Source organism: Taudactylus pleione, unplaced genomic scaffold (assembly GCF_031769625.1).
Source record: "Taudactylus pleione unplaced genomic scaffold, aTauple2 ptg000043l, whole genome shotgun sequence".
Classification (NCBI taxonomy): domain Eukaryota; kingdom Metazoa; phylum Chordata; class Amphibia; order Anura; family Myobatrachidae; genus Taudactylus; species Taudactylus pleione.
The window spans coordinates 2,401,414-2,426,871 of NW_028284445.1; the positions used below are offsets into that span (position 1 = coordinate 2,401,414).

At 42.6% G+C, this 25,458-nt stretch overlaps 1 protein-coding gene across 1 annotated transcript in view; it reads right to left on the bottom strand.

The window, feature by feature from the left end:
- Nucleotides 1-25,458, bottom strand: part of FREM2 (FRAS1 related extracellular matrix 2) — a 246,514-nt gene that overhangs the window by 127,894 nt on the left and 93,162 nt on the right. Inside the window, exons 3-5 of the mRNA XM_088460193.1 lie at nt 16,268-16,414; nt 9,687-9,917; nt 2,488-2,613 (exon numbers count right to left, since the gene is read on the bottom strand). Of these exons, the coding sequence (XP_088316319.1) occupies nt 2,488-2,613; nt 9,687-9,917; nt 16,268-16,414 (504 nt within the window). The remainder of the gene's footprint in view (nt 1-2,487; nt 2,614-9,686; nt 9,918-16,267; nt 16,415-25,458) is intronic.

Consider the following 25,458-nt stretch of genomic DNA (forward strand, 5'->3'; position numbering starts at 1 on the left):
TGCCTTCTAATACCCATATAATAATTTACAGCAGAGAGTTCCTTATAATACACAAGTTTCCAAAAGAACTCACCAATTATAAGGGGTCTATTCATTAAGAGAAAAATACCCCTGTGATAATTAAGGATTGAACTTGACTGGACTCTGCGCAGCCTGTCTCGCGCATGTGCAGCTTGAAAACAGGCTGTGAAGAGACAGAGTAGCAGCAGGAGAGAAGAATGAGGAGTCCAGACCCCACTTCCCCCAAGCCCGCTCACTCGCCCGCTCGCTCCCCCCACCTCCCCGCACACTCTCGGCCAACCCCGCTGCCTGTACCCTGACTGAGTCTGTGACCCCTGCTGAGACTGTGCAGCCCCACAGCGTCAGTCCCCCGCTGCTGTGCCCTCTCCCTTGGGCCCTGCTCACATGAGGAGAGTTCGGGGAGCCAGGATGGAGCTTCATTAAGGTAATGTATCGGATGCTGTACGCCATCTCAGGATGGCGTTCAGTATCACTGTCAAGTTCTGAAAAAAATGCTTCTTTGGAACTTGATGAATTACATAATTCTACATCCCCATTATGGGGACTATGGGAATTATCGGGGGACAATTGTAGCCAGGAGATATCAGTGATATCTCCTGCGTTACATGAATGATGAATAACCCTGACACTTAATTTCTACAAAGTAAATCTTAATTTTCACCTACTTTTGTAGAAATTAAGAGATGATGAATAGACCCCTAAATGAGGATAGAACACCCTGATTATACTGATATTATTTATAGAAGTCTAGTCTACACATAGTATATAAATCACTGATGTATTATAGTACTAGAATGAGAGTAATGATGTCATAATTTATAATCAAACAGCTAAGGAGCACATCTGCCCAGAATATAGTAACTAGTACAATTAATGCCTGTACTAGAGGAATAACCACCGATACAAAAGATGTATCAAATAAACATTGAGTCAGTTATGTGTAAAATATAAACACACAGCAACCTCCTAATGTCTTTTATATAGTCACAAGGGCACTGATACATATATCAGTAACACCGTCCATCTAAAGTGGCACCACCCTAGGCAATGTGAGTAAATACTGTACAGTATACATTTAGTGACCATGCAGGTCATATACTCATGCCATATATACATAGCTACAGACAGTCCTGATTTTCATGTGAAACATCCAAATTGTGATACCTGAAAGGGGCAATGCCTGTTGGAGAATGAGTCGGTGAATTTGGAAATTAAGAAATATTACTAGATTCTAGGAGGTCAATTCAAGTAGCTGCGATGTGCCACACATACTTTGCAGGACCCTTACAATGCAGATTTTGCCTCACAGCCACAGAAGTGCACAGGAAAATCAGCTCTAGGGGTAATCATATGTGTACAGCTGTGGATCTTGGCAATATACTGAGACACTTTACCCCTAATTGAATTGACCACCATTATATGATAAATACAGCTATGTATAGTGGTCATAAGCAGCGTAACCATCATTTTAAAATACCAAGACGCCCATGTGATCTGAAATTGTTTGAAAAAATCCACCCATGCTGCCTTACAATGTAGGTAACACAGTTAGAGAAGCATATTGCCATTGTCCAAGAAACATAGGCCACATGTACTAAGCTCTGAAAAGTGATAAAGTGGAGAGTGATAAACCACCAGCCAATCAGCTCCCAAATGTAATTTTTCAAACACAGCCTGTAACATGACAGTTGGGAGCTGAGTGGCCGGTGTTTTATCACTCTCCACTTCATCACTTTTCAGAGCTTAGCACATCTCCCCCTTATGGTGCATACACACGGTCAGATTTTTCCTTCAGATATGAACGATAACGATTTAAAAATCGTTCAGTCGTTCATATCTGAAGGAAAATCGTTCATATCTGACATGCCTGAACGATGGACGATCAACGATGCGCGTTCCCGTTTGTCAGATAACGATATCTGACATCTGATGGGTTTGCAGTCAGACTTGGACGATTCCATTCATTTTAATGCAGTCAAAAATTGTTCAATCGTTCAAATCGTTCAAAACTTTGGTAAAATCGTTCAAATCGTTCAGTCGTACATCTGACAAATCTGACAAGTCTGACAAATCTGACCGTGTGTACGCCCCATTAGGGTCATTTGGAGATGGATTATGGTAAAATATTTATTTAGAAATAAACATTTTGGCTGGGGAAGAGGAGACCTGTCCTGGGTATAGGAAATATGAGAGATAGAAGCTGTCTGTGACATATATATATATATATATATATATATATATATATATTTATGGACCTCATTTACGAACGAGTTTTATCACCAAAACGAGTGATATATGTCACTTTGTATGATAAATGATGCTGCAGCCAATCAGCTCCCAACTGTCAACTTACAGTTGGGAGCTGATTGGCTGGAGCACAATTTATCATACACAATGAAATTTATCACTCATTTTGGTGATAAAACTCGTTAGTAAATGGGGGCCTATGTATAGTGATGTTTTTACCTTGATGTGTGAAACAAATAACCATCAGTTCCTGATTCACATCTCCACTTCTCTTTACTGGTATAAACAGCTCACCAATGTCTTCTTCGATTTTATAGGTCGACTGAGGTATAAACACTGTTGACTCTAGAAATAAAAAATAAAAAATACATTAAACATTTATAATACAAGTCTGTACATTTTATGCATCCCAGCATAAAATCAGAGCTAAGATCAGAGGCAGACACTTTGTGCACTAACCCTAATCTCAGCCAATAAATGCATTAGAAGCTAGTGACATCAGCGAGGCACAAGCCACTTGTGGGTTCATAGATTGCAACCTTTTGAGCAGTGTTTCTCACACCAGGACTTCTTTGAACCCTAACAGTGCATGTTTTCCAGATCATATAGCTGGAACACAGGGGGTCTTGTTACAACCTCAAATATATACAATATATTTAAACTGTGACTGAAGTGGCAGAATTTAGAATAAAACTTGTTATCCATCTCCCTACAAGGTTACTGTAGTCTATTATAAATCATATTAAACTCAGATAGGCTTACTGCAATGTCCTTCACATTCGGTTAGGAAACCTGGTATGCTGAAGGACCCTCTCTCATGCTGAAAGCCAGATCTCAAATTCTGGAGAGGAAGACGGTGTGACACAGACCCATTCTCTATTTTCATTGATGGTGCTATCACAGTTAACCCAGTCCCATTAGTACAGACATTAAATTTAAGAGACGGGGTTATTGTGGTGATATTTGGTGATCCCACTGTGACTCGGTTGTATTACACTACTGGTTTTTAGTCCATCTGTATGTTCAGAGTTGATTAAACTCCCCAAATAATTACATATATAATTGGGAATATTATTAGCGTTTTTTTTCTTTGTATTGTCTATGAAGTGTGACACTTATTTTTTTACCAATACAAATTAATTCATGGCCCAGCCAGAGACAGGGGGGCGAACGGGTGAGGATACAATATTTGTGCGCGCTTGAGAACTAACCTTCCACATAGAATTACATAAAGGTTTTACTATCTCTATACACAACATAATTAGACACTTGCACACTATATAAACTTTTCATGACATCTGTAATCAAAAGCTTTAGAAACAGAAACCTATCCTCTGTAATCACCTGGTTCATGGTGACTGGTTACCTGCATACGTGTTTTTGGAAACATTTTACTCCCACTAAAGACAGCAGCTTGTAATTAAAGGTTGAAGAATATTTATTGACGTCTTTGTATTCAAAGAGGATTTTAAAATACCTATTGAGACCAAAATGTAACTAAATGAAATGTAATTTCCTGGGAAAATATCATATATGATTTATTTAATACGTTGTGAGAAATTAGAAATGATTGTAATTTTAAGGGATTTCTCTATATACAGCCCCTATCAGTGTCTTGTCAATATCAAGAACAGATTTGTCTATCTGAATGTGTTCATAATAGAGGTTCATTTAAATCCAACATCAGTATGAGAGAAGCCTGTTATCACCACTCAGGGGTTAATGGTGCCTGTAATAAATGATTATCTTCCTATACACGAGGTGTAAGTGGTAATATGTATGTCCAGCAGGGGGAGAAGTATATATCAAATGCATGTAGGTTCTGAAAACCTATCACCCTATATAATCCTATTGCCTAATTTAATTTACTTCAGAATTCTCTGGAATAAGAGGTCCAATATATGCATGAAGGGCATTTTTGTGGGCATGCTGCAGCAGTCTTACAGACCCAAATGGGCACTGCTTCCAACTTTGCTTCAGCACATCTACTACAGTCCATGATCTGCAGTTTGTCAGCTCCTAGGGGAACATGCACTTTGTACTATAACTATACAGTTTTCAGTCTCATGCTCCCAGCATGCATCCATTCCTTTGTCAGTATCATTGCATATTGCTCTCATACATAATCACTCAATCCCACATAACACTCTTTCCCACTTATGCTGGGTACACACTGGCCGTTCAATATATTGGCTGTTCAAATGAATGGCCAATACATTGTGGGCACGTCAGAGGGTGTGTACCAGCTATATGTCTGTGAATATCCCGCAGCCGGGATATTTACCGCATCTCCATGCAGGATGGGCACAGGATGCCGACGCTCGGGATCCTGCATCCCATTGCTTGTGCTGTGTGTAAACTGTGTATGCCCTGGACTGACCTCAAAAGATATTATATAATAGATCCTTAATTTAGTGGGAAAAAGGCCTCTCAATCCTCTACACTATATATATATAGAGAGAGAGAGAGAGAGAGAGAGAGAGAGAGAGAAGAGAAAGAGAGAGAGAGAGAGAGAGAGAGAAGGGGGGGGAGGGGGAGAGTGGGGGAGGGAGAGAGGGGGGGGAGAGAGAGTGAGGGGGAGGGGGTAAGAGAGAGAGAGAGAAGGGGGGAGGGAGAGAGAGAGGGGGGAGGGAGAGAGAGGGGGGAAGGGGGGAGGGAGAGAGAGAGAGAGACAGGGGGGAGAGAGGGGGGGGAGAGAGAGGGAGAGAAGGGAAGAATCTCCCTTATTTAGTGATGTATGGCACCACCACAAATATGAGGAAAGATAGGTGGCACTCTCCAATGTAAAGGTGAAAAAAAAAATGTTTAAATGTAAATTAACATTGGTACAGATAAGTTGACATTTCAAATCCTACCGGCTTTTTCATCAGGACTGTACATACTTAAACAAACATCTGCGGGATGTGCCCTGGTGGCAGCACAGTGCTGCGACATCAATCTGGCATTGGAGCTCCCTGGTGTAATCCGTGATGAACAGGCAGACTGTGGACACTGGCCGCCGAGCCATGCTCCAGCCCTGATTCCCCCCTTCATGGTGTGATCCACAGCTGGGGGGCGGAGCTTCGGACAGCAACTGAAAACGGCCACTCGCAGCCTGCTGGGGTGGATGGGGGGGCGTGGCCTAATGCCCCTTCCCAGGGTGATACGCCGCGGGGGGAGGGGCAGTGCATCGGACAACCACTCGCAGCCTGCTGGGGGGGGTGCTCGCGTCCCGCGGTCGGGGCATCGGAAGGCCACTCGCAGCCTGGTAAAAAAAATCCTGACTACAACAGTCGCTGTTGACTGATGCATGATGCTATTGGCCTATTTTGACAGGGGGCCTGGAGCTGTAGCTCCACCCGCCCCATTGCTAATCCGGCCCTGATCACAGGACAGAGTGAGTATTTGTCTCTGGGTCCAGGGCCGGTGCAAGGTTTCTCGGCACCTTAGGCAAAACTGCAACCTACTGAGCCGCCCCCACCACCGCCACCAATATCCACTTCCCAACCCATCAGGTGAAAGTGAGAAGGCATCATCTTAGTTACATAGCCACACCCTGCCTTTAGTTAAACAAGAATGTCCTCTCATATACATCCTTAATAGTGTGATGGGCAGATTCTGTGGCGCCCCACAGGTCCTGGCGCCCCTAGGCAGCCGCCTAATGGTAAAGACGGCCCTGTCTGGTTCTCATCTTTATAATGACCTATTGCTTATTGCCCACTATACAGTAAGTATACATTTGATCATTTGAGTTGATGTTTTTCATATCAAAGGGTTTTTACATTTAACTTGGATCTTAATTAAAATGTTTAGGGGTTTGATTTATAATTATTTTGCTCTTAATTTCATCATCTGAAAACACTGGCTTTCTCCCTAGGAAAGCTCATGCCACAGGGACCAAAACCCGTACTCCAACATCATAGGGGTGACGGACATATACACGCCACATCTTCTCATTCTCATGTTAGAGATCTTTATACAATCTAGAACTGCATATGAAGCATATAAAGAACGTGTTTGTTATATTTTGTCGACAGCTGCAGCTATCGATCTATCATCAGCATAAATAGATGAACTATTTACAGTATAAACAGCCTCAAAACATTATTTTATTTATATAGAGTAAGCATTATAACATCCAGTTTCAGTATGTAATGTCTACCTTCAGAAACTCGACACTCATGTCAACAGTCAGGATGTCGACATTTAACATGCTGACATTCATAATTTTAACAATGAAATAATGTTGACATGTTCAATATGCTGAAATTATGAATGTTGACACTTATATATTAGCTTAACCCTTAAGCAGCTCAACACTAATTTCATGTGCTGACATTCTGACTGTCGACATTCATAATATCAACATTTTGAATGTTAACCTTTTTAATAAAGTCTATTGGGTTGGTGGTCACAATAGATGTCAGGCGGAATGCGACAGTGACACACTAGACGATATCTATGAACGATATGGACGATAACGATATCGCTCAACGATATTTCATTCATATCGTCCAGTGTGTATACAGTGAACGATCAACAACGTGCGCTCCCGTGGGTTATAAATGATGGCCCCCATCGGCTAAAAATGCAGCTCAATCTGGGGATATCATTAACGCTGTCATGCTGCCAGGGGTGTTTCTAGAGAGGAGGGGGCCCGTGTGCAGTCTCCAACAGGGGCCCCCTCCTCTCCGCTCGGCAGCGCACTGAGCTGTGGGCGGCCAGCACCGGAGTTATAGACTCTTGGCACTAAAGTGTGCACAGAGTCTATAATGTATGCACAGGTCACCGGGAAAATGGCCGCGGCGGCCATTTTCCCTGTAGGGCGCATGCGCAAACGACGGGATAATGGCTGCTGTGGCCATTTTCCAGTCGTTTTACAGCGCCGGACCCCTGCGTCGACGTGGGACTTCGGAGAAGTAATATTATGGGTGCAGGGTGTGCAGTGCGGGGAACACGGGCCCCTGGACCCATTATAGATATGCCCCTGCATGCTGCCGAATGCAGCATGGCCCTGATCCCCCACCCATCGTTCGTCTTGGCCGACATCAACAAGTGTGTGTACACTTACCGATGTCGACGCCCCCGCTGGGCCCGCCACATCCAATATCGCCTCCGGCGTGCGCATGCGCGAGACCCGCCCAGTGACGGGCGCTCCGTCGCTACGGGTCTTGCACCAAAACGGGGCGGCTGTCGATTGTGATTGACAGCTTGCCCCGTTTTGGAGGCGGGCAGGGGGGGGGGGGCTACACAAACGGAGGCATTCCCGAAGAATGCTGATGTCAGTGGTGAGGGTCTCGTCGCAAGCCCCGAAGGTCGGGACCATCGCGACCATCACCTGGCCGCTCGCAAAAGCTGTGCGAGCGGCCAGGAGGCCGGCTCCATTAAAAAAAAAAAACTCCCTGATTCAGAGCGAGCGCTCTGAAAGAGCGTCCGGCTCTGAATCAGGGCCTGTGCTGTGACACTCTATACAGTAAAGATGGCGCCAGCTGCACAGTGATGACGTCATCAGGTCGGAGGTCGCGCCTCCCCCTGACTCTGGGTTCTAGTACCCAGCATGTATAATAGAGAGAGGAGACAATGTCGGTGCACACTGCTCTCTAATAGGCATGTTATACAGTATATCAACATTTTGAGAATGTTGACATTTTCAATGTCGTCACTATGATCATGTTGACATTTTGACTGATGACATCCTGACTACATGCCTAATATACTACTCTGTGTCTACATGAATGCAGCTGCCTAATGAGACTATAATAAGGATATTTTAAGTAACAGCATTACATGATTCGCCTCAGTGTTCTCCATCCAACTGACCATTTTTAACTGATCAGCTACTGAAGAACGGTGCAGATGGGCTTAGAGCTTCCTATGGTTATATGTGGGAAAATCTTTACTGAATGTAATGAGAATCACCCCTGGATATCATCAGTCTAGAACCTCATAGAACTCCAGCAGAGGCCATAAATTATAGTCACTTATTGAAATGAAAAATGATAGATCTGGGGGCATCTCCTACAAGTACAAACTGCACCACTACGGGACTGAGGCACTTAACTTTCACCTCTTGAATTTGGTCCAGGAATAAAAAACAGATGTTGAGTGGGCCCTCTGCCAGCGCATGCCTTCTTTATCACTTATCTCTACTATTTTACATTTAGCAATCATTTTATCACCTCTTCACTCCTAAATGAATCATCTTACACAAACCAGTTCTCCCCTATCATTTTAAACATGTCACTTTATTATTTCACTATTTTTTTCAGGAGAAGTAAAATTTGTTCTAGTTCCCACTGGTATAATATCAGCGTAAACCCAAAAATGAGAATAAGCTAAAAGATCAATACTAGAACAGTCATTACACAGTGAGCTGGCTAGGAAAATGGTCACGTGAGAGCACACATAATAAAGAGCCAATGCTCATGGGAGATTAAAGAAGAAAATTATGCTGGAAGACCCGCAATCCCGCAGGAACCGTGGAGGTCCAGGATTTGATCAATTGAGGGTGCAACAGCAAAGCGTTTAAAATGCCATAAGCTGAAGTCTCGAAGGGTTAACTTCTTAGAGCTCTCATTAAAAAAATAAATAAACATAAAACAGAATATAGAATTGCATGAGATATGTGGCCAGACAACCATCCAATCAGCCCTCTCAGCCCAAAACGTATTTCAAACTTTTACTGGTTCCTTTCATAGGAGAATCGGTCAGTCAGGCTGCAGGAATAGGTCACATACAGTGGGGGGTAGGAAGGGGGGTGATCTTGGTCACCTGACCCATGTAGTTCTATTAAATTGGGTAAAGTGGGTGTTACGTATTTCATAGGGGTTTCCTAGTTTGATATCAATCAAAGCATATTACATTATTGGGCTAAATAATATACTTGAAAGTCGTTATACTTAATTGTCTGAAGTGTATGCTCCTTTTACAAGTGCTGGGTGGGCCAAAGAGGAACACTGATGCAAAATCAGTGATTCGTACAACGCATTAAGAGATAAAGGGGAAAAGTGTCCCATAGCAACCAAACAGCTTGTAGCTATCACTTATCCAGCACAGTTATAAAATGACAGAAGCTGATTGGTTGCAATGGACACCTTCTTCACTTTCTCTAAGAGAGGTTTGATACATCTCCAAAGTATGCTTCATAACGAGTTCCTCAGTGCTTACTGGCTCTGAGTTACCATGGCAACCCACAGTTTGGCGGCACTGGGCTCTACGATGACAAAAGCAATACAAGCCATAAAAGGCAAAAAACGTATACTACAGGGATGTAGTTTATTTCCCGGCTGTTGGGATGCCGGGGATTCTGACCGCCGGGATCCTGAGTGCCGGCATCCCGTGCCCAACCCATACTACACAATAGCGATTTTTAGTACATGTTCCACTTCAAATTATTAGTATGCCATATGAATAATAGTATGAATATATGTTATGTGTACCATCGCCAGGGTCAATGATCTCCACCGTTGCTACTTCGGGAAATTCTAGTGCTGCCATAACAGGCTCTGACAGGACAATCTGGAAGGTTTCGGACTGTTCATACTCTCCATCAGACAGGATCCGTACTCTCCAGCTAGCTGTAGTCTGGCCAGGATTAAATTGTACTTGTTTCTGAGCCTTCCCTCTGAAGTCTTTGTCCTTTTCTGCTGTTCCGTCCACTGTGCCGATACCTTTGGGAAAAGCGGACATTGAGAAATGTTAAGAATGTGTAATCTCGATGTGAGCGTAGCATAATGCACAATCACTGATATTCATCCATCATTGTATTTCAGCGGGAATCAGAATGAGGTGTTGACAACGTATATACATTCATTTTATTTTAAAAGGTCATTTGAAAGTTATTAAAGAAGACGTATATATTTGATGCTATTTCACATCAACATAACACACAACAAAACTGTATCAGGTTACGAAATCTGTGATTTTATTGAACTATAACTTACAGTTAAGTGACAGCAGTGGGCAATAAGTTACCTGCCCTTGACCTAGTTCACATTTGTACCTACATTACCTGTGCTTTCTTTTTACCATGATGTTATATGTCTATTATCTATGGATGAGATGATTTTAGACTTGAGAATTTGTTACTTAATCTTAATCTTTGCTACATCTTACATAATGTAGCAGTATGTTGGGTAACACTAATGCTGGGCATACACTGCCAGATAAAATGTCTGTCAGACCGACAGACATTTTATCTGGCAGCGTGCCAGTCGCAGAGGTCGCCGGCATACACTGTGAAAGAAATCTCACAGTGTATAGCCCGACATCCGCGCTCCGCCCCCGGGGGCGGAGACATTTCCCTGTTCCTTCCGTAGGAAGGAACACAGGAAATGTCCATCTGTCGGCTGCGCTGGGCATACACTGCCCGATGCGGCCGACAGTTTCCCGGGTAAATATCGCATCGGACGGGCATGCTGGACAATCCAGCATGCCCGACCGAGCAATATTTAACCCTTGGTCGCCCGCATACACGCTGCAATTATCGCGGCGATCCGCCGATATCGGGCGGATCGTCCCGATAATTGCAGAGTGTATGGCCAGCATAACTAGTTGCTCTGTTTTGGGAGTCACACAGGTAAAAACATTTAATGTTGTACAGGATATATAGTGTGTGAGGACCACATCACAGACAATTAGCTAAAATACAAGGAAAAAATATTCACAACTGTAAAAGCGCTAAAATGTATGTTGGGGATATATAAATAAATATCAATAATAACAGAAACTATAATCTGAATAATACAAATTAATTTACACAAATTCTCAATTATCATTCTGCGCCAGTTTCTATCTGTCTTCATGGCACTTTTTGTTAAGTCATTTTCTAATTGTACATTTTGGGGGTCACATAATAGTTTCCGAGATTACAGAACTGGCGTTGATTTCGGCACTACATTTAAAGGCACAATTCAGTTACAAGGATGGTTTTGCTTTATAACTGATTGCTGCATTAAATTTAGCGGCAAATTCGCTAAAATCATGGCAGTTCTGTAATCTCAGAACCGATTACATAACCCCCTTCTACTGTACTTCAACCAATTTGGAAGATACAGGTAGGGATTTATTATTCAGAAAGTTTGGAACATAGCTTTTCATGGAAAATATTTTTTTTCTATAATCTAAAGCACTTTAATAAAACATGTTAAATTACATTTAAAAGTGGATTCCCCCCCCTTCAGTATTCCTCATATACATAGATTTTTGCTAACTTGTTTCTATCTTATGCTTTTTTTTAACAGTGTCGCAAAGCTACTACAGGTTGAGTCTCCCATATCCAAAATGCTTGGGACCAAGGGTATTTTGGATATCGGAATATTCCGTATTTTGGAATATTTGCATACCATATTGAAATGTCTTAGGAATAGGGCCCAAATCTAAACACAAAATGTATTTATGTATTATATACACCTTATACACACAGCCTGAAGGTAATTTTATACAATATTTTCAATAATTTTGTGGCTCAAACAATGTTTGTATACATACAGGAAATTCATTTATGTTTCATATGCACCTTATACAAAGAGCCTATAGGTCATTTTATACTTTATTTTTAATAATTTTGTGCCTTAAACAAAGTTTGTGTACGTTGAACCATCAAAAAGTAAAAGGTTTCACTATCTCAGTCCTGCTAAAAATATTCCGTATTTCGGAATATTTGGATATGGGAGACTGAACTTGTATTACTACATGTATTATATATTCTTTTTTCAAAATAATTTTTATTGTTAGAACAACAAAATATTGTGATACAAATATATTCACAATCATCTTCAACATAGTAAAATAGAATAATCACTTTGCAATAATAATCATTCAACAAAATAATTATAATATTTGCAGTGTGTAAATCCAGATATAAATTGTAGTTGCGCATATAAGAAACATTTACATCCATTATTACATATATTATTACAGTCAATAAATCAGCTACCATTAATGGTAGAGATCAAAATCACAGATCAAATCAAGTCAAAAAGGGGGGCCATTATCAAGTACTTCCAAATTAAACCATGATGTTAGTTGGAAACATTTCCATAAAGAATCATTAAGTGATGGGGGTAGAGTATGAATATAGGGCAACCATGTGCCTGTATTATATATTCTATTAACTAAAATATAGTTTTTAAGATATTTTAAGAGAGATTAAAAAATAAAAAAAGACCTGTTTGTTATAAGTAGTTCTTCTTATCATGATTTGGCAAACAAAATGCAATGGATACAATTTGATAAAGAAATTGCCAGCTACCCTTGTGACACACAGTTCTTTTTATATAACATTGTGACTCTACTGTCATCTTCAAATGAGCCATGGAATGTCTGGCAAATGTTGAACCAACCGAGTATAGCTACAAAAAGAGAGAGATAGAGCAAGCACAGGGATGTATCCTCGCTCTATAATAAAATGCATTGTCCCAATATCTTAAGCATTTGGCTTTTCTGAGCGCTGCACACTATCTCTGGTTATATAATACTGCAAGTACTGCTTTGTAATCTCGTTTATGCTTTTAAGGTAAATTAAATACATTTTAGAGAGAAAAAATAATTTACGATTGAGCGATTTTATAAAAACTTTCCTACTTTTTTTTTTTTTTGACCAGCATAAAACTGTTTCTACAAATAGAACATTGTTACTCTATAAGAATGTTTAGAAAATGTCCATCAATGAACTTTTTTTTTTTTTTAGGGCATGCTGAAATATTATAATTTTTTTTTTCTAGTTCCCCAAGGGATCACAGAAGAGTTTTTGTAATTTGTGCGGCAACCTGTTAACAGTATGTGTTCAAAAACACACAGCAGTAGCCAAAAATAAATGTCAGTGGGTAGAATACGATAGTGTGTTCATTTTCACCATTTGGCTCATTGGACACTGATTAGTTTTCAACACCTCCTGTATAAACGTTGACTGCCAAACAGACTGAAAAGAAGTACAGTAGTCAGTTCAATGGGGTCTGCGGAATTTGTTACAACTTGATGAAATCAGCTCACAGCAGTACGGCTGGCGGACGCTAATCTCATGTTAAGCTTTGTTGTATTTTCTTCCGCTTGTTTTATACCTTCATACTTGTTTTACTATTTACATAGGTGTTGTTACATATATTTTAATGTATAATATTTCTCATCATAAGAGTATATAAAATAAGTATAAATACCTAAATGTCATGTTTCATAAATTTTTCTGGAAATACTTTTTCTTTATTTATTTTCTTCATCACCCTCTTTACTGTTTAACTTGGTTGTCACGTATATGAAATATGGGGTGGAAACAGTATTGTCAGCAATATTGTAGTAGTTTAAAATTGAAATATGGTTGCTGCTACCATAAAAAGTTAATGAAATGACCAGACAAGCATATAATTCCTATGCAATTACATTAGTCTCACCTAGACTAATAAAAATGTAATCGTCCAGGGATGTAGTCGGCATCTCGAGAGTCAGAATCCAGAATCCTGGCGGGTCAAATGCTGACAACTTAAAACAGTATTAGGGTTAGGCTTCGGCTGCGGTAGGGGAGGGTTAGGGTTACTCTGCTGGAATGGGAGAGTTCAGTGCCAAAAGGGAGGGTTAGGCTGCAGGGTTAAGGTTAGCCTTAGAATACTTACTGAAAATCTACTGCATTTGCACCGTCGAGATTCCGATGCCGGCATTCTGATCGACGGGATTCTGACCGTTGGGATGCCATACCCAACCCGTTGTCTAAAACAGTTGCAATGGAAATGCATTCAACAACCCAGAATCTAATGAAGACTACATTGGGAACTAACCGATGAAAAGTGGTTTAGGACCCCATCCCCCTACCCACACACACCTAAAATAGGGGTCAGTTTAATCTGGAGGAGACGAGGGACTGGATTAGTGTCTTCCTCATCCGCCAGAACTGGATGTTGGTGAAACCTGATCAAAGGCGTCTAACCTACTGGGAGGTGTTCACCAGTGACCCCTCCAAGCGGAATTTGGGCTTAAACTGCACCCAGTAGGCAGGTAGTGGCCCTTTGGTCAGGTATCCGGCACAAGTGGGGAAACACTACCACAGGGCAAGCACAAGAGAAATATATTGGAGGATTGTACTCAAGTGATGTAAAGAGAACACACTTAGTGGTTTCAGTCGCAATGCTGGCACAGCAGATGGTATAATGAGCGGGTAGTTGGATAATGTACTAAGTATACACACTGTGGCTACAGACGCAGCACAGGAGAATGGCATCACATGATGGTACTTGAATGATGAACTCAGTACACACAGAGTGACCTCAGACGCAGCACAGGAGAATGGCATCACGAGATGGTACTTGAAGGATGAACTCATAACACACGCTAAGGATTCAACCGCGGAGCTAACACAGAAGATGACTGTTAATAGAATGTATTCAGAAGACATTCTGAGTACATACACCGTGCACAAATTTAGGAACAAGTCACTAGAAGGAACGGAGCTTGGAACCTTGCAACAGCAAGTTAAAACTTGAAGTACATGCAACTTCCTGTTATCCAGAGCACGGTTATATACCCTAAGGTAGCAATCCACTGGAGGACACTGTCAGCTTAGCGCAACCAATGCTACCACTGGGTAAATGGGTTGAGCTCAACTATTTCTTGGGTTATCCCCACCCATTTACCTGGGAGTGGAGGAGATACCTTCTTTAAAATAACCGATTTATAACAAAGAAAGAGAATTTTGTCTGGATCTTACTTTATGCTTTTTATTGTTTTTATATTTTGATCATTGCCTTTTATCAATAAATTCTTGGATTTTTTCATCTGTCGTTGGTATACACCCTTGGATTATTTCTATAAGGAGTGGATTCATTTGTTTGAATTCTGGAGTAAGAAGTCCCCCCTAAAGCAAAGAAACCTTGATGGGAACGTATGTACCTGGTCTCAGGTGAGTGTCTTTCCAAAGGGGTTTCAAATGGGAAACGTGTGAAAACTAATATCTATACCGGTGGTTGATGCAGGAAAGATACCTTTATGTGAACTTATTTTTCTATTGGGAGGTGAGTCACAGACAGAAGACTCCAGAGTATTTGAGGTGTTCCTGTACCTTAGGCATAATCTGCTATGTATTCTTTCTTCCATTCTTGAAGTGACATTCTCCACCCCAACAGGACCAATTATCAGTAGACCGCGCTTTTGGATCACTCTCTTTGTTGTTTTCTGCATTTGCTTTGGAGGTGTGGTACCCCTAAGAGTGGACTAAGCTGCAGTTTGTGGGGCGCTGGTTGCCCTTACCATCTTTTGTAGAGATAAAGTATCAGCCAATCAGCTCCTAAATGTCATTTTTCAAATACAGCCTGTAAAGTGACATGAGCTGAATGGTTGGTACTTTATCTCTCTCCACGGTTTAGTACATCTACCCCAGACCATACTTGCCTGCTCTCCTGAAATGGCCGGGAGGCTCCCGAAAATCGTGTGGCTCCACCGCCGACCCGGAAAAGTACTCCCGCATTGCCCAGCCCCCCCACCCGCGGCCCCTCTCCATCCAAAAGTATCCCCTACGTCCGCCCATTTACAGAGCAAAGTAGGCGGTCCAATGACAGTGAATTGCGTCATCGTAGCCCCGCCCCCCACTATATAATGCCTGTTTTCTCTGCACTGTATAGTGAGGGGCGGGGCCTCAAAGACGCAATCGTGTCACCAAACCCTCCGCACCGCCCACTTTCGTGGCCACCACTCTCCCTCTCTGCCGACCTGGCTGCCCCCTCTCGGAGTAGGGGGCAGCTAAGTCGGTAAGTATGCCCCAGACAGAGAAGAAGTAATGATTAAGAGAAACATTGTGATCGTCTCCTTCCCTGTAACTCCAGGGACATTATTATATACAAATGAGAGTAAAACTGTTAGAACAAGATGAGCCTTTTTCCTATGTGTTGTTACTCTATAAATTTCAGGCTCCATTCCAGCTAATAAATGACACACACTGTACAAAAAAATAATTGAGTACATTTCTCCAACAGTTTCCTCCTCATATAACGGCTACTTTATGCACCATCTGTAAGAGATAGGGGTATAAAGAACTTACCGACAAATGAAGTTTCGCCCAAGTATCCTCTACGTCTGAGGAGAACCTCTAAATGTTTGGCATCTTCATTCACCACATAATATTCCTTCTCTATAGAGATCCAAGCCCAGTTCAAGCGAAAATGCTGGTTCTTCAACTTATTTCCTCCTGCAAAGCCAAATAAAAGAAGAGTAAATTCATTGACAAATCTGTGAGTGATTTGCCAAACAAGTAGTAAAATTGTCACAACTGGATAGAAACTAAGATTAAATCCAATCAAAGCTAATTTACGTTTGCAATGAAAAATTGTTGGTGAATGGTTGGCAGCACTAAGGGGATATGTATCAAGCCTTGGAGAGAGATAAAGCGGAGTGAGATAAAGTATAGCATAGTGCCCCTGTCATAACGTGCGCTGATAACACTCCTCCCACATATCACCTGTTCATACATCTCCCACACAGCCTGGAAAATGACAGTTAGGAGCTGATTGATTGGTACTTTCTCTCTCTTAAAGGTTTGATGCATCTCCCCAAAATGGCCAATCATTCAGTATACATGTCCATTAAGCGGTTCATGTACAACAAACAATTAACCAATTAACCAGGAGCTATGAGATGTAAATTAAGACATTACACTGGGTGCTCACCACCAGGCCTGATCATACAGCCAAAATGCCAATTTGGTATCACACATGTCGGGGCAGCACAGACGGTGTAATGGTTAGCATTACTGCCTCACAGCACTGAGGTCATGGGTTCGATTCCCACTACGGCCCTAACTGTGTGGAGTTTGTATATTCTCCCTATGCTTGCGTGGGTTTCCTCCGGGTGCTCCGGTTTCCTCCCACACTCCAAAAAATATACTGGTAGGTTACTTGGCTCCCCTCAAAATTGACCATAGTGTGTATGTTTGCGAGCATGTGGTAGGGAATATAGATTGTAAACTCAACTGGGGCAGGGACAGATGTGAATGGTAAGATATTCTCTGTAAAGCACTGAGGAATATGTATATGTGTGCGCTATATAAATAACTGGTAATAATATTAATAATAATAATGGGCAAATCTAATAGAGATAAATGGGTCAAGAGGATGGACCCACTCATGCAGGAACACCATTAGGTAACCAGTTGAATTATTTATTTCATAGATAAATGTATTTAGTATTTAACAGAAAGAATAAAAAGCTGTTAAAAGGGAAAACAATATCCTATTCCTAAATAGAGACTATTATTTTTTTATTTTATTTTATATAAAATATGAGTAACACGTGCAATTCTCTGTACCACTACCTACTTTATTCACCAAGAGAATTTGCTTGTGCATGAAATACATATAATCAGTATAAAGTAATATTTTAGTACATTTTAGCACAAAGTACCGCAGAACAGCATTTGGCCAGAAGATACAGAGAACGCTCATTAATTCAGCATGGCCTACTTCTCTTACTGATGCCCATTACATAGCTCTGTCCCCTGTGATCTCTGTAACGTAAAAGCTGCTTTGTTAAATAAATGATGAAAAATAATCTTATCCGAACACTTAGACAATGTAACACATGAAATACCTTTTGGTTTCATTGATCCCAATCAAGTGTCTCAGAAAAAGAGGCGCATGACTGGTTGCTTTCTCTTCTCCTAGAAAGAGGATTTGTATCTGCACTTCTAATTACCAGGAGGAGGAATCGTACTTTCTAAGCAGGATATACATACTGTAGGGCGCTCAGGTGTCCCAGTTTTATCTGGAAGGTTACCTCTCTTTCCACCCAAAATGTTTAAATCACAGTGGTTATTTTCCCAGAATTCAGCCTCCCGATGCACCCGGTATAACAGGATATTTGATAATAAACCCCATATCCAAATGAAGGCATGAGGAGGGTTTATTCCCCTGAGAAAAGTTCAGGTATCAGGAATTTACCAATTTTTTCTAAAACTATGGGGGCCCTAGATATGCATCATCTGGGGCACTGGGTATACTGTATTTGTGTCACTAAACACCGAAATGTACATCTTCAGATATGAACCGTAAAGGTAAAATATTGTTTAGGGTTGAACAGCTGCCAATGAATATTTAGGACAGTGTCTTATTGGGACCTAAAAAAAACGAAGGCAACAGTCATTTAAGCTTCTGTGACATTGCTGGCCATTCAACCTGATGGTAGGTTTACTGCACACCCACATCATAGCAGACAGAATGGTTAAGCTGGAATCAGCCTGATGGTGCGGTTCCCTCTCTATGCATAACGTCAAGTTCAGCTCTCCAATGGCTTGACTTAGGTTGTAGCAGAATTCCCAAGGAACTGCCCTTACCAGCATAGGCAAACGAAGGGAGGGTTTCCAGTTGCCTGGAAACCCCCTTTCCCAGCCTGACTAATGCTTTGAATCATGACCACAATAGCAGTTGTATATAATACAATCGTACCAGAGCTGCAGCGACAACATGAGGAATAAGGGACGTAACAGAGCTGTGCCCTATTGGCACATCTCATTGCTTGCTGTGATCATTGGCCCTGTATATGTCTGAAGTATTACATATGTTGCATTTTCTATGATGCTTGTTAAGTGCTAATCATGGACCGGCCCCACTCTAAAATTAAGCATTTGAAAACCCCCCTCTAGAAATTCTACATTTGTTCCTGATCAGAGGATTTAAAATCTAAAACCATGACTCCCAACATTTATAGCAGCCAGAGCAGGACAACAGCATATGAGAAAGACCACATTATACAGATATATCCAGTGCTTGACCACCCTGTTCCCTGCACTTTGAATACCATGCACTGGCACCCATTTATTGCTGCAGTATTCAAAGCACTAATAAAAGGAACTTACCTCCGCAAATGCCTGGCCAATTGGGACAATGCAGTCCCAACTGGGAATGCGGAACAGAGCTACTGAGATTGGGACAGCTGGAGATATGCTTAAAGGAAATGAATGTACAAAAAGGGGGAACGGGGAGACATACCAAAAAGGGGGAACGGGGAGACATACCAAAAAGGGGGAACGGAGAGACGCCAGGTTTATATATTTTCGATATAACAATCTGGGCAGGGAAAAACCAGTAACAACACAGGATTTACAATCTAATAGCTGGATATAATTACAATTTAGCTTGTCTGAAAAAAGTTGTAATCACTATTTCTATAAGCACTATACACACAGGATTAGAACTGTTGTCATGCAATGTATAGACTACACTATAACAAAAACCCAAGTAACACTAGAACACAAGCCACGCAGAAAGATATCGGCAGACATGCTCAGGCGTTAAAACAATGAGCAGTCTAGTGATTTGACACTAGGATACACGCCCTGCGTGTGTAAATTTTTTTTTTTACTGTAAAAGCACCTGGCTGAGAAGGATATAAATACACACCCTGCAGCTAGAAGCACTTTGCTGAAACACTGGATGTGCATTCTTAAAATAAACCTTATAGCCTGCAGGTATCTAGTCACATACTAGTATAATTCCTCTGGTGGCGCCAGACTACTTCCTGCGCACTGTCAAATTACCGTAGATGTGAAAACAAGGGCAGACTGCTTGTGTGACAAAGATAAAGTTTGGAATATATAAATATTGAATGGTTGATAACAAGTTGTGGCTAATAGGATTAAGGATCAGACTGACAGGCACATACCAGGGACTGTGTACAGGTTACTAGCTAAACAATTCATCTCGTACAACAGCCTGATTTCTATGAGAAAGAAGACATCTTGGGGGCACATGAAATAGTATCCTCAGTGACAACACTCAGGATACCTGCACACGGGTTGTGTCTGTGCGACTTAGGGGTTGTTTTTGTTCTTTTTTAGCATGGTTGCCTGTTTTACACACACACACACACGCTATGTAGACGAAAGTGATTGGACACCCCCGCGCAGGTGAAATGTATACCATGCATACTATGGCAGTTTCAACAAGAACACTTTGTAGGGTGGCCCATACACTTGCAGTTCTATGGAAACAACAAATGTTTTTATCAGGGCAACAATGCCACCTGTCGTGTTTCCAGGGTTACGCTGGACTAGTATATATAAAAATCGGTAACTCGGATGGACTGGCCAGCTCAGAGACCAGATCTTAACCCCATCGAGAACCTCTGGGACGAATTTGAGCGATGGGTGCATTCTAGGAAGACTTGACCTTCAGTTACATAGTTGGTCACTGTACTTAAGGCGGAATGGCAAAACATACCGCCTGCTGTTATCCAGGAACTTGTGGACAGTTTGCCAAGAAGGGTGTCTGCAGTAATCACTCTTCCAGGCACTCTTTCAGCATCTTTTCACTTGTTCTGCAACTCACAAATGTTCTTCTGTGTGATCCAAACACCTCAAACTTTGATTTGTCTGTCCAGAACACTTTTTTCCAATCTTCCTCTGTCCAATGTCTGTGTTCTTTTGCCCATATTAATATTTTCCTTTTATTGGCCAGTCTCAGATATGGCTTTTTCTTTGCCACTCTGCCTAGAAGGCCAGCATCCCGGAGTCGCCTCTTCACTGTAGATGTTGACACTGGTGTTTTGCGGGTACCATTTAATGAAGCTGCCAGTTGAGGACTTGTGAGGCGTCTATTTCTCAAACTAGAGATTCTAACGTACTTGTCTTCTTGCACAGTTGTGCACCGGGGCCTCCCACTTCTCTTTCTACTCTGGTTAGAGGCTGTTTGTGCTGTTCTCTGAAGGGAGTAGTACACACCGTTCAGGAAATGTTCTGTTTCTTGGCAATTTCGCAAATGGAATAGCCTTCATTTCTAAGAACAAGAATAGACTGTCGAGTTTCACATGAAAGTTCTCTTTTTCTGACCATTTGGAGAGCATAATCGAACCCACAAATGTGATGCTCCAGATACTCAACTAGCTCAAAGGAAGGCCAGTTTTATAGCTTCTCTAACGAGCAAACCCTTTTTCAGCTGTGCTAACATAATTGCACAAGGGTTTTCAAGGATTTTCTAATCATCCATTAGTCTTCTAACACGCTTAGCAAACACAATGTACCATTAGAACACTGGAGTGATGGTTGGAAATGGGCCTCTATACACCTATGTAGATACTCCTTTAAAAAATAGACGTTTGCAGCTAGTACAGTCATTTACCACATTAACAATAAATAGCACAAATTGAGAGCATTTAAGTACCCCAAATACCTTCAGCAGGGCTAATCAGGGGTATCCATAGTGATCCCCCATGTCAGTGCATCTTTTGGGGGGTGTCAGAATGATTTCCCCATTTCAGACAGGACTTTTAGCCGATTTGAGTTTCGCTGGGACACGTTCTCGCATCATTTGGAATTGAATAGGGCGAAAAGCGGTGACGAGCGTGATACTTTTCCGGATGCAAAATAAGCGATGACGGCAAAAACTCTGGCAAGGCGAAAAGTCTGGGACTTTTCGCCGGCAATTGAATACGACCCTTAGTGGATATGCGTTTCCATTTTTTTACTGTGCCCAGTAATAATAATAATGGTTTCACTTAACCTATATTTCCAGTGTGTTAAAATATCAGTTTGTGAAAGTGAAATAGAATTGTGTGGATTTAATTCCTAGAAAGTGAAAAGAGCTTTGACTAGTACCAAATAAGGAGAAGTTACAAATATTAGGGGACAATTATGAATGTAACAAAATGATGCTGAATATGGCCACTGACAGAAATTGCCCAACAACCTGGTAAAATGAATCTGAGGAATTTTAGATATTAATATTTTGTTAATGTTCTTTCACTTCTTGGTGTTCTGGCAAAAGAACACATAAATACCGCGGCTGTGGAGAAATGCCACATGCGTTCTTTTCTATTTATTTTTCATTTATTTCAGATTAATTGTGCAGAGTAATCTTGGCTACTTAACTTTTAATAATGCTTGACTAGGCACACTTCTCAGGAGTTTACCGTTGAGCCCGTTACTGTTATATCAAGCCGACTAAAAACTTCCTGTACACTGCATGGAGAGTGGAATATGTATGTGGTGGCTATGTAATGATAAGTGGAAATGGAGCGTGGGTCATTTTACTAAAGCTTCCACAGTACGTCCCTTTTTATGACAAATGTAACTATTTAACTGGGGTTTACGCAAGTTGGCCACACATGGCCAGATCCCTTTGTATGACCTAAACACTTAATAGCTGCCCCTGTGGCCAATATGGCAAAGCACATGAAAATCTCATACCCATGGAATTGGTATATTGGGCCTGATTCAGAGATAGCCACTAGTGGAGTTCCTTCCTATGGTGACACCCGGTGCAGGGAGGAATGTAGTGCGCGTGGCAAAGCCGTGCACCGGCAAAAAGGAGGCGCAGCCTCGCAGACAGGAGGCATGACCTTGCGGCCCGAATCCCCATTTTAGTTTCTCCGGGGGTCCTGGAGATATGGACTGCCCCTGGGGACCAGTCTATGTGGAGTGCCGGCTCCCTCACTGTGTCAGGAGCTGAGTGCTGCACGTAATGCTACAGTGCAGCACCCTGATCCTGTCACAGTGGAGGAGTCGGCATTTTGTGTCACCCCCCCGGCGGGTGACACACGGGTGCGGCCTGCGATAACTTGTGATGCCACTGATGGATGCTATCGAGATCAAGTGATTGTTTGCCATTGCACGTACAAGCGATCGGACTGCGATTGCGGACGCACATAGGAATCCATCGCAAAGTGAGTGACGGGTTGTCAGCATTTGGGGGTGGTAACGGGGAGTGGTCAGAAAAACGCAGGCGTGCCTGTCCGTTTGAACGCCGTTACATGGGCGTGAATAAATTAGCCACTGCGAGTGCATACGCAGCTCTGCCTGTCAGGATTGCTCCCAAGGCTGTGGCTGGTCAGACCTTCCTCAAGGGCAAGATGGCCACTGATGTGCGGCGATGTTACTGATATTTACTAAGGTATGCGTAGACGCACGCAGGTAAGAAGGCAGCAGTGGGAGCCTCTATGCTCGGGTGATCTTTGCAGACATTACCATTTTTTTCGCAGCTGCGTTTCGTGCGAAATCACAGCTGCGATTGCATTAGCATCCGTCTCTGAATCAGGCCATTGTCAGGAGACATATTCAATTAAGCATAGAAGGCACCATGACCCATTCCAGTGGCTTATGTGCATTAATGTCAGCCTGTGGAGGTGCAAGCAGTATCTGCTTACTGCAATAGGCAGGAAAATGTGATTATCTGTAATGTTAAGGAAAGAAACCAGAATACAGCCCCAAGCTGGGATTGTGTTTACACCAGCAATTAAATATGTGTTACAAATCGCGGCTATGACTTGTCTCCTTCGAGCAGTTTACCCAGTCAGGATGGGGTTACTAAAGTTTCTCCTGTTGCTAGGCGATCGGCACGGCTCAGGAAGTGACGTGTCATCCACAGTGCAGCGTGATTGGTGGTTCCTCCTATTTGTACACACTGGACTTTTGCAGCCTCGCCGACTATAGCGTATCTGTGAGTTCTATCGGCTTGGCTGCATGGTCAGCGTTCTGTTCCTCCTCGTGGTGCAGATCTTGGCCGTCCCGACGTGGCTTCCATGTTGTTCCTGGCTATCCAGCTTCTTCTACGGCTTCCAAGCCGCACCTACACCACCATGCTGCCATCGGCTCTCCAAGATGCAGTATTAACTATCTACCACCGGCTATTGCAGCACCATCGGCACACAAGTCGCACCATCGGCACATTTGCAGCATCATCGGCTCCCAAAGCCACAGCATTACAATTGACTGTCTACCATCGGCTATTGCCACACCATCGACACACAAGCTGCACCATCGGCACATTTGCCGCACCATCGTCTCCCAAAGCCACAGCATTACTGTTGACTGTCTACCACCAGCTATTGCCGCACCATCGGCACACAAGCCGCATCATCGGCACATTTGCCGCACCATCGGCTCCCAAAGCCGCAACATTACTATTAACTGTCTATCACGGTCTATTGCTGCACCATCGGCACCTTTTCCGCATCATCAGCACCTGTACCGCACCATTGGCACAGTAGCTGCACCTTCACACCATTGGCTCCCAAGCCGCATCTCTCCAGCTGTATCATCTGCTCTTCCTGTACAAGACTCTTTACTTCCATCTCAGGATACCAGTCGACAGTCCAGGCGGCCGCCTAAGTACCAGTGAGCTATTTATCTCTAAGGGAACAACGGGCGGTTATTATTGGCGGAAGACCTCGTAACCTAAGTTCTAGATGGCTTTCTAGGAGTGGTCACTGGAAATCGTAACAATATGAAAATGATTTATTTGAATAATGTTCAAAGCACAGACTGTTCTAGTGATCACAGAGAGCAGTCTAGTGACAGACATGCAATACCAAGTGCATTTTGGTTATCTTAGTATAAAGCAGAGGGAAGGGATATAACTTTGCCTGAAATGGGTGTGGCTTGGATGTGGGCAGGGACTAGCCACATCTCCCAACGTTACTGTTAAAAGATCAGGACAGCGTGTGTGTCCACATCATGCCGGGGGTGGGCCATTTGCTAGACTGCTCCCCCCCCCACCCTTAGTCCCCTTAAATAACACTTTCACTGCCACATTCAAGAGTGGCAAATTTATTTATTTTACCAATACTCTGTATATCCATCTGCCTGGCCAACCAAAACAATGCAGTCCCAATCAAGAGGGAGAGGGCCTACATATCTAAACCATAATTGCCTACTCTCCCAATTCGGCCGTGAGCCTCCCGAAAATCGGATGGCGCTCCCGCCCCCCCCCCCCCCCCGGAAAAGCAGGCAAGCCCCACCGGAGCCCCCCGCAATTACAACACAAACCCCCACAGTGCGGGGGAGGGGCGATGAGACGATTCGTGCTGAATTGCATAATCATGACCCTGCCCCTGCTTCACAATACCGGCAATCTCGGCATTGTGTAGCGGGGCATGGTCCAACATAACGCCACGCCATGCTCCGCCCCCAATACCTAGTAATACCCAGGCTGTGCCCCCCTATGCAGCGTCTTCGTCCTCTGCTATACCGACCTGGCTGCTCCCTTCCTTGTCGGCAAGCATGATCTGAACTGTCCCATCACAATAAGTACAGGGTTGAGACGTGATTTGAGATAAGCCAGCCTGACTTTTCAGCAGAGATGTGCAGTACAGTTTTCCTGAAAAATGAACACACCCAAACTAAAGAGTTCCGAGTCGAATCGAGGTCCCGGCTCAGATCACTTTTGGGGTAGTTCCGAATAGTTCTGCTGTAGTTTCAGAACTCGGATTTAAAAAACTAATCTCAGTTTTGTATTGCATGTAAAT